A 14866-nucleotide genomic window follows, 5' to 3' on the forward strand; every position below is an offset into this window, starting at 1 on the left:
TATGTATTAATAAACTAGAAAATTCCAAATTGTAAATATCCCTTCATCTGGACCGACTTGGCATCTACTACGTTTGGACGGGTCCATTTCATCAGTAAGGTGATCGATAAATATTACGGAGTTTTGACATAAAAGGAAAACGAACTTATTGTTATGTGTTTTCAACAAGGGTTTCGTTCCGCTAAATTATTTGCGCAAATAAAGTTTGTCTATTTTTAGATTACAGGTAATAATTTGACACTACGCATTAACCTGTGTAGTGATTTTGATTTTACGATAAATGTATGAATGAACGATAATTTTATGAATGAACAAGAGCACTTGACCTCTTAAAGAAACACAAATTAAACATAAAAACCGTATTTATTGGGAGATAATTCAGTTAAATTTTCAATACTAAATCAACAACTGAAATGAATCCATATTTTGTTGAAACATCGTACGAACGGCGGAAAACGGAATCGCATTTATAAAAATGTACTTTTTTTCACTCGGACTTCTATGTTATTTGATAGTCAAACGGTTGACCCTTTAAATACAAAAATACATCTACAAGAACATATTCTGAAACTTCTTAAATCCACTAACTTTTTTTTTAAAGTTTCAAGCTATGTATTGCATTAGAAAACATACATAGGTGTTACAGAATGACTGACCAGGAGCCTGTTTAACAAAATACTATGGCTTGATCTGGGCGGAGTCTCTGATCTGGGTCACAAAGATGGCCATACGCGACGGCATAAAAGCAATTGCTTTAAAAATCATGCATCTAAGCCATTTAATCTTCGATCTTACTCTTTAACATAGAAACAAACCAAAAACAAATTTTCAAGTGTAAGGTTTGAACCTGCTCATTGTTCAATACAGGCATTTAGTTATAAGCCATTTCAATTGATATTATATAGTGTGTATTTTTATGTTGTAATGTTACACTACTGTCTCAGGATAGGGTGAAGGTTGGTGCTTGTTAAAACATTTAAACCTGCAGAAGATATTGTTTTGCACTTGTCATAAGTCTGGACTCAGGACCCTGTTGTTCAGCGGTTTGTTTGCTGGTGTATTTAATAGGTGTTTCTGGTTTCTCGTTTTTTATATAGATTAGACCATTGGTTTTCCTGTTTGAATTGTTTTACACTATTCATTTTTGGGCGCTAATTATAGCTTGCTGTTTGGTTTTGAAGGCTGTACTTTGACCTATAATGGTTTACTTTTTAAAAATTGAGATTAGAATGGAAAGTTGTCTCATTGGCACTCAAACCACATCTTTTTTTCATGTTCAATTTATAAGCATAATCATTAAGATCACCAATGCTCTATCATATTCATGTACATACAGATGCCTATTGTTTCGTTATATCATCTTTCTGCATAATCAAAAGAACTAGTTCAAACTTATTTATAAGAGTCATAGGGCAAAAATTGATTAATAGATTCATGTAAAAAGAATCCTTTCCATTAAATGATACATATGAAAGCTCATCATGTATTCACAAAAACTCATTAATTTTGCACAAGTTGATCAAATTATTTCCTAATTTGATGAAAAATATTGAATAATTTTTTAAGGTTATACATTACTTTTTTTTTTTAAAGTTTATATATGACTTCAAACAAATGCTTTCATGCCAATAAATTTAAGAAATTTTATTACGTTTTCTTTCTGATATCAATACATGTATATATCATTATATAAACCTTTTATGAAATCAATATTTTAAAATTCCTTCATTTTTTATCAATAAATTTCTCAATTTGACTACTCAAACATGATATGAAATGAAAACTTTTAAGAGAAATTTAAATGTACAAATAAAATGTCTGGTCAATGCAAGCACTGGTGTAATATATACATATACAAGTCAATCATAGACCAGATTAAATGTCACACTTGCTTGAACAATTTCTTTAAATGAAATACATTTTACAAATAAAAATCTCTGTTTATCTACCACCAATTTAAATACACAGGGCAGATTTGCCTTTCACTTTAGAAATTAGCATATCCTTTGATTAGTTGTCAATTGCATGGTTACCTATACCCAACTCGTTATTGTTATGACTGAGGTGATTAGGAACTTCCAATTGTAAAGATGGAATTAACTTAGATCAGTTTTTGGAAACTATTTGTTCATTTATTTGCTGGGATATATTTACTTTTTCTCAACTATGGAGGTAACTAATTATTTTTTGGTACACGTAATAGAATGTGTAAAAAGATATATGTTATTTCATATATTTACATGTACCCACCAATTCAAAACAATGTACTTTAAAGAAGTACGAGACAGCTCACTTTTTTAAAAGTTCTATTGTACACCTTGAAATTGCTCTTGTTATACCTTTTTATTTTATAAAATAGAAAAACGTTAAATAAAAACTTAAAAAATTAAACTCAGTTTGCTGGTCTTGTATAGATTAGTCATTTCACATTAACATGATATTGTCATAAATATGAATGAAATATTTGCCAATGGACATAAGTAGCCGTTTTTTAATCAACAATCAAGAAGATAATCACATTTTTCCCCATGCACTTTCCTATATAAATGAAAGCTCAGGAATTCAACATGGTTTGACCACTTACAAGTAGTAACTATACAATTACAGTAACTGCAGTTTCCTATTAACAATTACTTTCCTTTCTACAAATATTGACCAAAAATAAGTAATAAAGATCCTATTAAATTTGAAAGATCTGAATCCACAACTTGTTACAAGGATTTTCTGCTTTAAGAAAGCCAAATTTAGTTATCATTTGGAAACTGTGTGTTACCGTTTTTTAATTTAAAAGGGCACAATTTATGGTGAGCACTTATTTCAAACATGAACAAACATCCTATTAATAATTAAGTATTTATTGCAAAAAGGGATCACACTAATGGTACAGGAGACATCATAAAAAAGGGGGATTTCTTTTACGAAGCATAAACTAGTCAATCCTAACAAATCAAACATGAAAACTCTCAGACTGTACTGTTATGTTGTTATAGATATGCACAAAATTAAATGCTTAAAGTCTAATACCTCTTCATTTTATCCTCACAACCAGGTACATTTTCATTTTTAATTCAATTAAAATTTCTTGGCTGTTCTGAAGATTATTTAGATTTTAATTAAGTGCTATTATATACCGCAGATTACGATTTGATTACGATTTTCAATATCACTATACACAATTTGGTTTTGACTTTGTCTGGGTATTAAAACCTGGGTTACAATGATTAAGTCTAAACACTAGCATAATACTAGGGTATTTTCCAATACTTTTCATGACTAACATGTCCCAGTTTAAATATCCAATATACTTTCAATATCCTTTATCTAATATATATTTTAGAATTTGAATATAAGCTTCAAACTGAAATATAGAGGAACAATTACTGTTTCTATGTCTTCAGCTTAATTTAGCATCCATTTTTTTTAAAAGCATGATCTATTTTGTGATATACTTATGATATTCCAATATCACATCTGACATAAAAAAAAAAGCAAGATTTTGCATTATTTTTGGCTGCTGTCACATTCACCAATACTTTCTGTTTGGGTTACTCACCCAATTTTGTTAATTATTAAGGAACTAGAAACAAATGTCATATAAGTGGAAGGTTGAGCTAGCTATACAACCAGGTTTAACCCACAATTTTCTTTAGAAATGTCTGTACCAAGTCAGGTATATGGCAGATATTTGTCACTTGTTCTGTTGGTTGAAACATTTAAGTTTGTTAGTTTTTATAACCTTCCCATTTTTTTAATTTACCATGTACAGTTCAGTATTTTTGTTATACTTTTTAGTAGGCAGGGTATATCCACATGTTTTCTAGCTTGTAAATGTTACACAAACCATTTCTTTAAAATTAAGTATACTGATTTCTACAATTTCTTCTTCTTGAAATAGAATCATAATCAGTTGTCATAATCTTAATTTCCAATTAAACGTAAAGAGATAATAATAGAATTTCCTTTCTCAGCACATCAATATAAATCATGTTATTGATGAAATGTCAATCAAGTAAATTGAATGTAGATTACGAAATTTCTGTGTGAATCTATTATTTCAGTTATTAAAGGAAGGACAAAAATATGCGATAATTATTACGATTTTACGAGATGCTGCATACACAAATTGATCTCAAAATTTTGCAAAACCTATATATCCAGTCTTAATATTTCTCAATAAAAAAATGGATGGAGAGTTGTTTCATTGGCACTCATACCACATCTTCTTATAACTATCACCATCTATTTCCAGTGATGGTTAACATCTTAAATGCAATGAAATGATATGTGAAATTTTGTCTGTACTACTGGACAGGATGAAACTTTACTGGTGCAATATTTCTTTATTTGAAAAGTGCCAATATAACAAAAACTGAAAGTAAAAAAACAATGGTATTACTCCTAAATGTCAACGGAACATCAAAGAAAGAAAAAACCCTTAGCTTGGAAATAATCAATCACTCTTTCTTGATTTCCTAAATACGGTCAATCGAGAAATTGTTACAGTTAACATCTAACATGCTATAAACTGATTGTAAATCTTGTCCAAAACAATTAACCATTTATTATAATTAACATGATTGAAAGCCAATCAATTATAACCTTGATTGTTATCAGCATTAAATGCTTAAACAATTGATTTAAAATTACCCCTATTAACCCTGCAAGGGTTACTGGAAGGTTTTTTTTTTAATTACTAAATCAATTAAACATGTAGGAGAACATTACAACAAACTGAAAATAGTTGATTGGAATCAAAATTTCTAGAAAAGAAGGAAAGAAGCACTGAGTATCATTCTTAATCCTTTGACAGGACTAAAATTAAAAAAAAAACATTTTATACTATTATCATAGCACTGTCACTGTATCTAACACTGTTTCAAAAACACATAGGTAAATTCACAAATGATAAACAGTTTGTAATTAAAGAAAATTTTGAACCCTACCACAAAATAAATATTTAGATTTATTATTATTTTCATTAACCAAGAAAATCTCCCCCATGAGACCTCCCCAAATGTGCATTGTCAGGTGAAATAAAAGTACCCCTGTATAATTCTGACATAAGTAGAAATGGATTTCTATATCTACCTGTGTTGGACTGATAAAATTGGTTCAAGTGAAAAATTGAGATAAAATATATTGACGAAATTGTTAGCACTCACTGGGATATTAAAATACCATAAAAAGATCAATAACGAAAGCCTGGTTTGACAGATCGAGGCATTGATAATCGGTTTTACTCAAGTTAAATCCTAAAATCAAATACATTTTGACAACGTTTCAACTGGAAACATGAGGCTTGTGTAAAATCTAGATAGAAATGTTACTAGTTGTAAATATTTGAAAACAACTTTACCAAAGTGTGGAAAACATGATTAAGAAGGCTAGATTTAAGAGAACTTTAGTTGAAAACAATGAAAAGAGTAGCAATTTTAAGGTAAGAGACAAAAAAATATTTTTAGCACAAGTTTTATTGTGACTTTCAATATAACATGTAAAATTTCTTTTTTCAATCATTAAGATAAACAGATTTTATCAGCAAAGTGTATATAACTCCTTAACAAATAAATAAGGGTTTGTTTTAGGAACCAAATGTTTGTACATGTAAAAGTTGAAAGCAGACTATATAGAGCACAACAAAATTCTTTTAATGAAAATTACTAAAGAAAATTGAAAGTTTAGAAGTTTAATCAACAGAAACTCCTCTTTCAACCAGGAACACTATAAAAGTCTTGTAAAGCATTGTTTCATATGTAAGATATTTTAATAACAAGTACATGATTCAACAAAGTTAAAAACTTTATGCCTCTGGTCAAGACTTTTTTTAATACAATAATTAGATCTTTAAACACACAATTTATTAAAGAAGCTTAAATACTTAAATTCGCAGATTAATTTTGAATGTATAAAATTGTATTTATTTACATATATTAAGTAACTAAGTCAGTATGACAATAATAATTTCACCATATTACACAGAGGGAAGTCTGGCTTCAAGATATGAAGGTAACAAATCTAAAATTTTGTAATTTGTTTTTGAAACAGTCAATTTCTTCAATTGGGGGTACATGTATAATGTTCATCAGGATGCCATTTATATATATTTTTGGTTTACCCTTGTAGTGTATATCTATTACACATACACATTATTCAAACTGAATTATCTATTTAATTAATTTGTAAATACTACAAAACATCACGAATACCAAAAACAACTAAAACACATTAGAATATAAATTAAAACATTCAGTATAAGTTTCTGATGGAATAAAGCATGTTCTATTGACAATATTTCACAGAAATAGGCAACCCTTTTTTAGGATAAAAAATCATGAAGCTACTTTCAAAATTGTACAGTTGGAAAGAGCATTAAACCTAGAAACTCCATGTTTAGTGAGTGCTAAGCTTTGTACATGTGACAGAATCACAACATCTGTCTGTGGGGTTAGAAGGTGGTCTATTTCATGGCAAAATTTTCTCCCTAATACTACATTTACTGTCTTTCAAGTGGCCAAAAAAAAAAAAATCAACTTGTCTAGATGTAAAACATTTTTCAGCAATAGAAAGGCTCCTGTAACATGACTTTAAATCAACTAATGCTTAGAAAAGTTAATTTAAACATATGCATTTATAGTGGATTGGGAAACAAGTTATTGCAACTTATATTAATCACTTTCCACTTTGAGGGTGCGAGTGCTGCCTTGTAGCAGCATTAGCCTGCTCTTTTTCAAAATCTACAAGGGTGTCTTTTACATGCAAGAAATATGACTCTCCCTTAACAGGGGTCAGCCATTTATCATCCCCTGACAAAAGACTATCATTGTTTCCTCAAGACCATACTAACAAATGGTGTCAAGGGAGAGTCGAAAATTCAGTCCCTGAAATTTTCTCCCCAAAGCAGGGATTGAAAATTTAGAAAAGTTGTGAATAAATCATATATACTTATAAAGACCATCAAAGATTTACCATTAACGATTTTAAATTATTAAAAGGTATTTAGATATAATCAAAACCACTGATAAGGTTTCAATCTTGATACATTATAGGTTTTTGAGCATTCAACCCCTTTTGAAAATAGATGATAAAAATAAAGGTAATATTAAACATATTTTTACAAACAAAATGACCCCCATAACACCAGCATAATAGACAGCAAAAACAGAGGTGTGTAAACAATAGTAAATAATATGGTTAATATTTAAAAAAATGTCGCCCTATTCATGACAGTGTGGGAATTCATTTATATTCCTATCCATCATTGTCCATACTTCAATCTAATATGTCAGTAACTATTCAATCAATTAATTTATAGAGTTAAAGACATTTAAATATATATTTAATTTATCGTTGATCAATGTTTTGTCCATACAAGTACAAAATATAAATACCACCTTACAATCAGACAAAATAAATATAGGCCGTCAATAGGAGGTTTTAACTCTGCAAATCAGATTATGTAATATATCCTGATACCAAATTTTATCTCAAGATTTTATATAATATCAAGCACCATAACCCATCCATCAAAGCCACATTTAGGGAAAGTTTCATTAAACTTATTATTAAACCTGGTCTTGTGATGGTAGTCAAATTAGTCAAGTAGTATGTCTGAAATTTAAAAAAAACTCTCAGTAAAAGTTATCGCCCTGTCTGTCAAATAAAACATATGGTTATGTTTTTCCAAGACCAAATGCTTTCAGTTATTCTTTGATCAGGGTCAAGTAATCACCATTTTTTCCTCTGTTTGGAACAATTTTATCTCTCTCTCTTTCTTTACATAATGTTGTCAGAGTAGTTCATGATACACACACACATACAGACATACATACATAGCATGACCTATAGTTGCTAACTTGTGTCATTTGGTCTCTTGTGGAGAGTTGTCCCATTGGCAATCATATTTTCATATATGAAGACATTTCAAGCTTTCTTGAAAGTAATTATACAAAGACCTTTCAAATCTATCCACAAATCATTAAGTACTATTTAACTTGCATCACATAAATAGGACTACTCTACAGAAATATTACTGGTATGAAAAGCTTCCCTGCAGTTCTACTTAGAAACCAAATAGCAATTAATAAATGCATTATATTTGCTCTTATTTTTGCCTTTGAAGGGGTTTAAAGGAGCATGAAAATGATAATTTAAATGGTATGTTGTTAATATTTGTTTGTAAAGTTGTCAACAATAAGATATTTAAATCATTTGATCAATCATTTATTGAGGGTCATTTGGGGGGAAAATCTTTTTTTTTTAACTTTATAAGTTTTAAGTATTTGTTGGTGTTAATTTCTTCCATTTCTGAATGGAGTACATTGACATGAAACATGTAAAAGGAAGCATTTGAATTATAAAAATTAAATGTACTATAAAGTTTCTCATTTAAAGTTTGTTTTGAAAATTCTTTTTATACATGTATGTTTTCAATAAGAATATTTTAGATTTAATTAAAAAAAATTCAAAGCCTTTTAATTCCTTTATTTCTAAATTTCTGAACGTTATTTCAATTTACTATTTACACAGTGTCACAAATATAAACATAGATTGAGTCTACCTCAAAATTCATTTGATAAATTACGAAAATGCATAAACATGTCCTTTTAATAAAAATATAAATTTTATTTGCCTAGACAAGTTCAGAAACAATTTACAACCCAATATAAATCTCTAACAAAAACCTATTAAATATAAATAAATGTGTAACAAACTGCCAAGATATAAGTTACCCTTATAAAACATTCATTAACATATATATTGAGTTTCTACTTATAAAGCACCTAGCTATGAATATTTAATTTTCATTTGACAGACAGAAAATTTAAGCCCTTTAGTAAAATAAACTTCAAACACAATCAATGAATTATCAAGGTTTTAATAGATTAGTACTTATTAGATAAATATATGGAACGGACAAAAATTCAATGATTATTTGAATTTATATAGATGAGGATTTTATCTTGTTTGAACTATGAAGGACTCATGGAAATGGAGAAACCTTCTTTTCGTTAACTTACAATTTTTCTTTTATCAAAAATAAGAATTAACCTTATTAACTATCAATGGAAAACCATTCAATAATTACCGAATACAAAATGAATGTGTCCTATTTAGAAGAGAGTTAGCCACAAAGATCAGATGTTCAAGCACTTATTAAAATTCTTACACTAAAAAAAATCAAAATACCCTTTTTTTATTTTTCAGAGTCCAACAAGAAGTCAGTCAGGTAGTAAGCCTGGATCCCCTAAGGCAAGATCACCACGGAAACAATCTCCTTCTCCAACAAGAAAGGGATCTGCTAAGGGATCTCCTACAAGACCCAGGTCTGGTAAATCACCAAAAAGACCAGAATCTGGAAAATCACCAAAAAGACCAGAATCAGGAAAATCACTAAAAAGACCAGAATCAGGAAAATCAGACACAAAAAGTAACAAATCTACTAGTCCAAAGACTATCAAGACCTCTACACCAAAGGATAAAAAGTCTGATTTAGAAGGGAAAGGAACAAAAGAAGCTGCAATTAAGAAGAAAAAGACAGTAGAAATAAAGGAACCTAATGAGACAGAGGATGGCTTGAAAATTAAAAACTTGTCAAATCAAGGATTGACGAGGGTACCTGGACCTCTTCTAACAGGTACAAACATACTTTACTTGAAGAACATACATCTCATTGATACTTGTATATGTTATACAACATTAAATAAGGGGGGGACTTAATACACAGAGATATTTATTGCCTGTATGCTATTTTGATAGTTTTATGTAAATTTTGAAATCTAAATGTTAAAACTTTAACTTGTTACTCAGACAAGACAAAACATAACTACTGTAACCAGTAGGAACAAATTAGTTTTTATTTATAACTATTCTGTCTTATTATCAACTTAACAAACTATCATTTGAAATCTTTACAATCTATCCAATTTTCTGTCAAAAATAGAAACATCAAATACTTTTTTGAAAGAAGACAGAAAAAAGACCTTATAAGTTTAGAAACAATTTAAAATTAATGGTGCTTTTCAAACTAAAGTAGAATTCAAAACATAAAAAAAAAATTACTTTTCTTTTAAATGAAACCAATTAGCAGAAAACAATAAATTATCTGCTAAAATCAATACATGTTTTGTGAACTGCAGCCAAAGATAAGTCCTTACGTCATCATTCTTGATATTTTTCTAAGTGATGTTTTACAAACATGTGAAAGAAGATATTTTTGAAGAGTTGTAATAGTTTTTGATTTTCATAAATTCAAAAGGCTCCAAAAAATAGATACATTCTTCTGTGTAAAAAATGAAGTCCATTGAAAAAAAACACATTCCAAACTAAGTCACTCTATAGCAGAAACACTGAATATGTATTAGTTTTTAATTCTAGACAATTAAAGTTATTTTTCTCTTTTTCAGAGAAAAACATTGGTATTGTAAACTTATCAGCTAATAACCTAAGTTCGTTACCTGCAGACATAAGACGGTGGACAACAGTTAGGAAATTAGATATCGGTAAAAATGGTTTAAAATATGGTCTGCCAAAAGAAATGGAACAAATGGTCAACCTACAAGAACTAATACTAGCTGAATGTAATATGCCTAGAATTCCACCTGTAGTCTGGCAAGTTACAAGTCTACTGGTTCTGGATATTAGTCGAAACAAAATTGATTTCCTGCCCCCTGAAGTAGGCCAACTTATAAACCTACAGAAACTGAACTTGAAACATACAAATATTACTGGACTACCACCAGAGATAGCTTTGTGTCAGGAACTAGAAGAAGTTTTATTGTGGGGAAATACGATCGAAACACTCCCAGAAACACTACCTGTTCTTCATAAGTTAAAAACCCTCGCTTTAAATTACAGAAGTTTCTGTCGCAAAGTTGGAGATGTTTTGGAGGAATTTCTACATAAAGGCCAGGTTCCATCAGATTCTATTCCAGAATTTGTTTTTGAACTTCCTGCACTAGAAGTGCTTGATTTAGAAGCAACCAAAATAAATAATATACCAAAGACTGAAAACTATGGTTTACGGGAGATGAATCTTAGTTGTAACTTTTTAAGTGTACTGCCCAAAAATACTTACAACTTAACAAGACTGACAGTTTTGGATTTATCTAAGAACCAATTCAGCACTTTACCAGATGAACTTGGAAATGTTAGAAGTTTAGTCAGTCTTAAACTAAGTCACAACTCCCTTGTTGCCATACCAACAACAATATCAAACTTGCAAAGTTTACGTGAATTTTTCATAGCAGACAACAACCTTAAACATCTACCAATCACAATCAAAGGTCTAAAAAATCTAATAACTTTAGATGTGGAAAAAAATGAAATCAAGAAACTGCCTGATGAAATATGTGACTTAACAAAATTATCTACATTAAACATTGCAAAGAACCAGATCCATTCACTCCCAATGCATCTACATAATCTTGAAAACTTGACCGTTGCTCACAGCTATGACAAATTGCAGAAATATGGATTGTGGTTAAATGGGAATCCACTCAAATATCCACCTAAAGAAATCTGGCGGACATCTGAACCAACAAAAATCTTTGACTACTTAAAGAAACTGGCTATCATGAAAACAGAGCATCTACAACGACAAAAATTAGCTATTATTGGAGAATCTCAATGTGGGAAAACCAGCTTTGTAAATGGCCTAGTACACAGCAAGTCAATGCTGACAAATAGTGAATCAGAGAAAACAAAACTTGTAGAACAAACAATTTGGAAATCGGAAAACATGGTTGACTTCATCATTTATGATTTCAGTGGAGATCCAACATACAATGCCCCATCTGCTTTATTTTTGGATCAGAAAGCTTTGTTTATACTGGCATATGACCACAGTACCTATAGTATCGAAAGACATCAAGAAATGATTGGCAAATGGCTTGACTATCTCAGTTTACATGTTCCAGGGGCAGTAATCAAACTTGTTGGTTTGAAAAGTGACCTCTGCAGATATCCAGGCCAAAAAGAGGCTGAAGAAGAAAACGAAGAGACAGAAAAGGATGAAGAAGATGAGGAAGAAAACCAACAGAAGAAACATGAAGTAATAGAACAAACAAAGCAAATCTTACTTGAACAGGTGACAAATCACCAAACAAGAGCAAAAGACAAACTACTGCTGGAACTCCAACTGCTGGGTCAGAAAATAAACGAGGCAAGAGGAGCTAAGGACTATGCAAGTGATTATTTATCACATCTGGAAGACAAGCGCCACCTAGTGGAAAAATTACTGACCAATCCAGTTAATGTTATTCAAGATGTTTCAACTGTCAGCAGTATGGATTGGTTAGTTGGATTCAAATCACTTGTAAATAGCCTTGAACTTTTAGTTCTCAATTCAACATATTTCCCAAACGCAAAAAGATATGTATCAGATTCTTGGACCAAAGTCAGCAAAAGGATCAAACAACAAACGAAACATATCTACCTAACATGGGAAGAGGTCACCAAAATCTGCCAAAAGTGTGATGTCATGGGAACAGCTGTGGAGGAATGCATGAAACATTTGCATGACATTGGAGAAATTTTGTGGTTAAAAGAAAATCCAAAGCTGAAAAATATAATTTTTCATCTGCCAAGGCGTTTCAATGATATCATAACATCTCTTTTCCGACATGATTTTGATAAATTCTTCGAGCTTGGAGAAGATTCAAAAATTGGAAACCTGTTTGTCTGCAAAGGAAATTTTTCTTTAGAAAAATACAAAGAAGTGGTCAGTTTGTTTCAAAGTCAAGGTCAAATTCCAAGACCATTGCTGAACTGCCTTTGGTTCTACCATAATTTCTCATCAGCTGAATACGATGACCTTTTGACCTTGCTACCCTTGTTCGAGATGTGCTACTCATTGGTGGAACCTGAAGTGCCAGATGGCTGTTACTATATTCGTCCGTTAATGGTGCTCCCTTGGTACAATAAGGGTGAAATTGGCACAGATCTTGTAGAAATGCAATCAACCTTGACAACAACAAACAATGAAACTTTGGCGTTTGAATATGAATTTCCACTCACAATACCGGATGGAACTTTTGAAAAGCTTGTATGTGTTCTACAAGACATTGTCAAAACTAGGACTGACTGGAAAAATGCCGTATATGCCGATTTAGAAACGGGTCAAATTTTGATAACTCGTTACCATGACAATAGATCTGAGAGTGAACATGTGACTATCCTCTTAGGAGGTCCAGATAAAGGAAGTGTTGAAAAATCTGTGAGACAATTATCTGAAATAGTTACTGAAGTACTCAGTAAAGTAAAGGGACTTGTATGGAGAATTAATGCTCCAGTGTCACTCTGGCAAAATCATTTCATTTTCAGTGGACATAAGGAATGAAGTGACAGATAGTTTAGGGGACAAAATGAATGAAATATATCATAAGCTACTAACACAGACATAACATGTATCATAGCAACAAATCTGTTCAGAATCAGTTTTCAGTGAAAATTATGAGTTATTTGATAACATATAAAATTCACCATTTTAAAAAGTCTTCTATTAATCTTTTATTTATTTGTGCCATGTGTAGCATGTAGTGTGAAGGACGTTGTTTGATATACAACTACTGGTATAAAAACTTGGATTTTGTTCAACCATAAATATTGAGGTACTTCAACAGGTACTCTGAAAAACATATTCTTATAAGTATTCTAACAACATTATTATATAGCTGCAACTCATATTGGAAATCAACATCATTAAACACCCGGACATTTCTATACTTTCAAGCAAATTTAAGGAGTAATAAACAAAAGGAGGTATGTGAATGAAACATGCCATCTTCAACAATAGACACTTGTGGGCAAATCATGTATGGTGTAAATAACAATGACTTAACAAGTTGAGAGTGAATATAACAGAGACTAGAACCAAGATATGACAAAACACAAGCACTAACAAGGTTCCTGAATTTGAAATATGGCAGGTTTCACTTATTTCTCAAAATCTCATCTTCCCTTTTCTGTCTAGACAAATGAAGTCGAATTGTACATACAAAAGATACAATAAAAATACAGTACAGGAATATAATTTAATTCTATGACAATTCCAAAATATAGACAACTAAAAGACTAGAACAAGCAAAACAATTACAAACAATACCATATCAAAGGATGATAGGAGTTGATGAATTCAAGCTTAACTGGCCGACTTGAAATCATACACTCGTACATTTTCTCTTTAACATTTAGGCAATTGTCTTGTGTAAAGTGTGACAACAGGCAGTTAAATTCTCAACACTTTGCAATATGCCAATTTATGCGATAACTAACGAAAAAATTGTTTTACCAAAATAAAGAGAATTGCAAATGTAATTTATTACACAGCATTCATAGGTAATTATACTGTGATCTTTTGGAGAAAAAAAATACATTCATGGACAGATTATCAAATTACCATCATGGTCCTGAGTTGATTATGGATCCTTATACAATAGTAAAGTTGACCTAGAACTTGTATGACCCCTATGGAAAAAGAACTTACAAAACAAACTTGTGGCAGTTAATCATTTAATCTAGTCTTTGGTGGCCCAGATGCCTTATTTAAACAGCAAAACTGGGCCAAACTGAAGTTATGAATCAGAACAGTTAATGACCCTTATTCATACAACCAAACATGTAAATATAACACCTCTATAACAATCTAGACAAAGTATAATTAAAGCAATAAAATGCATACTGATAAATGTCTTGTGCAAACCAAAAGTTGCTTGTTCACTAAATTTCAGCATTTAGGTGTTAGAGTAAAGACTGGTCAGCTTGAGTCAGAATGATGTGTCTGAGTTGGGTGATATGTCTTCTAATAGAATTCAATATTAAACATCGAAATCAGTGAGTCCATCTAGTCAGATACAATATATACTCATAG

At 30.7% G+C, this 14866-nt stretch overlaps 2 protein-coding genes across 4 annotated transcripts in view; one reads left to right on the forward strand and one right to left on the reverse strand.

Moving 5' to 3' along the window:
• LOC139481056 (lipase maturation factor 2-like) overlaps positions 1-14866 on the reverse strand; it is a 57591-nt gene that overhangs the window by 32500 nt on the left and 10225 nt on the right. The gene's annotated exons all lie outside the window — the stretch shown is intronic.
• Positions 1924-13490, forward strand: LOC139481055 (malignant fibrous histiocytoma-amplified sequence 1 homolog). Of its 2 annotated transcripts, none has more exons than XM_071264110.1 (3): positions 1924-2172; positions 9205-9634; positions 10404-13490. In XM_071264110.1, exons 1-3 carry the CDS (start codon positions 2167-2169, stop codon positions 13334-13336), a joined length of 3369 nt encoding a protein of 1122 aa, XP_071120211.1. In that variant the 5' UTR covers positions 1924-2166; the 3' UTR covers positions 13337-13490. The 2 variants fall into 2 exon arrangements, with proteins under 2 accessions (XP_071120211.1, XP_071120210.1); XM_071264109.1 differs by lacking the exon at positions 1924-2172 and adding an exon at positions 5027-5437.

Source organism: Mytilus edulis, chromosome 7 (genome assembly GCF_963676685.1).
Source record: "Mytilus edulis chromosome 7, xbMytEdul2.2, whole genome shotgun sequence".
Taxonomy (NCBI): Eukaryota; Metazoa; Mollusca; class Bivalvia; order Mytilida; family Mytilidae; genus Mytilus; species Mytilus edulis.

What these genes read in the sequence shown, in the direction of transcription:
- LOC139481055 (XM_071264109.1), top strand. Translation starts at nt 5,372, where the DNA reads ATGATTAAGAAGGCTAGATTTAAGAGAACTTTAGTTGAAAACAATGAA. An exon ending in AAAAGAGTAGCAATTTTAAG is followed by an intron (nt 5,438 to 9,204) that starts GTAAGAGACAAA and finishes TTTATTTTTCAG; the next exon opens with AGTCCAACAAGAAGTCAGTC. An exon ending in ACCTGGACCTCTTCTAACAG is followed by an intron (nt 9,635 to 10,403) that starts GTACAAACATAC and finishes TCTCTTTTTCAG; the next exon opens with AGAAAAACATTGGTATTGTA.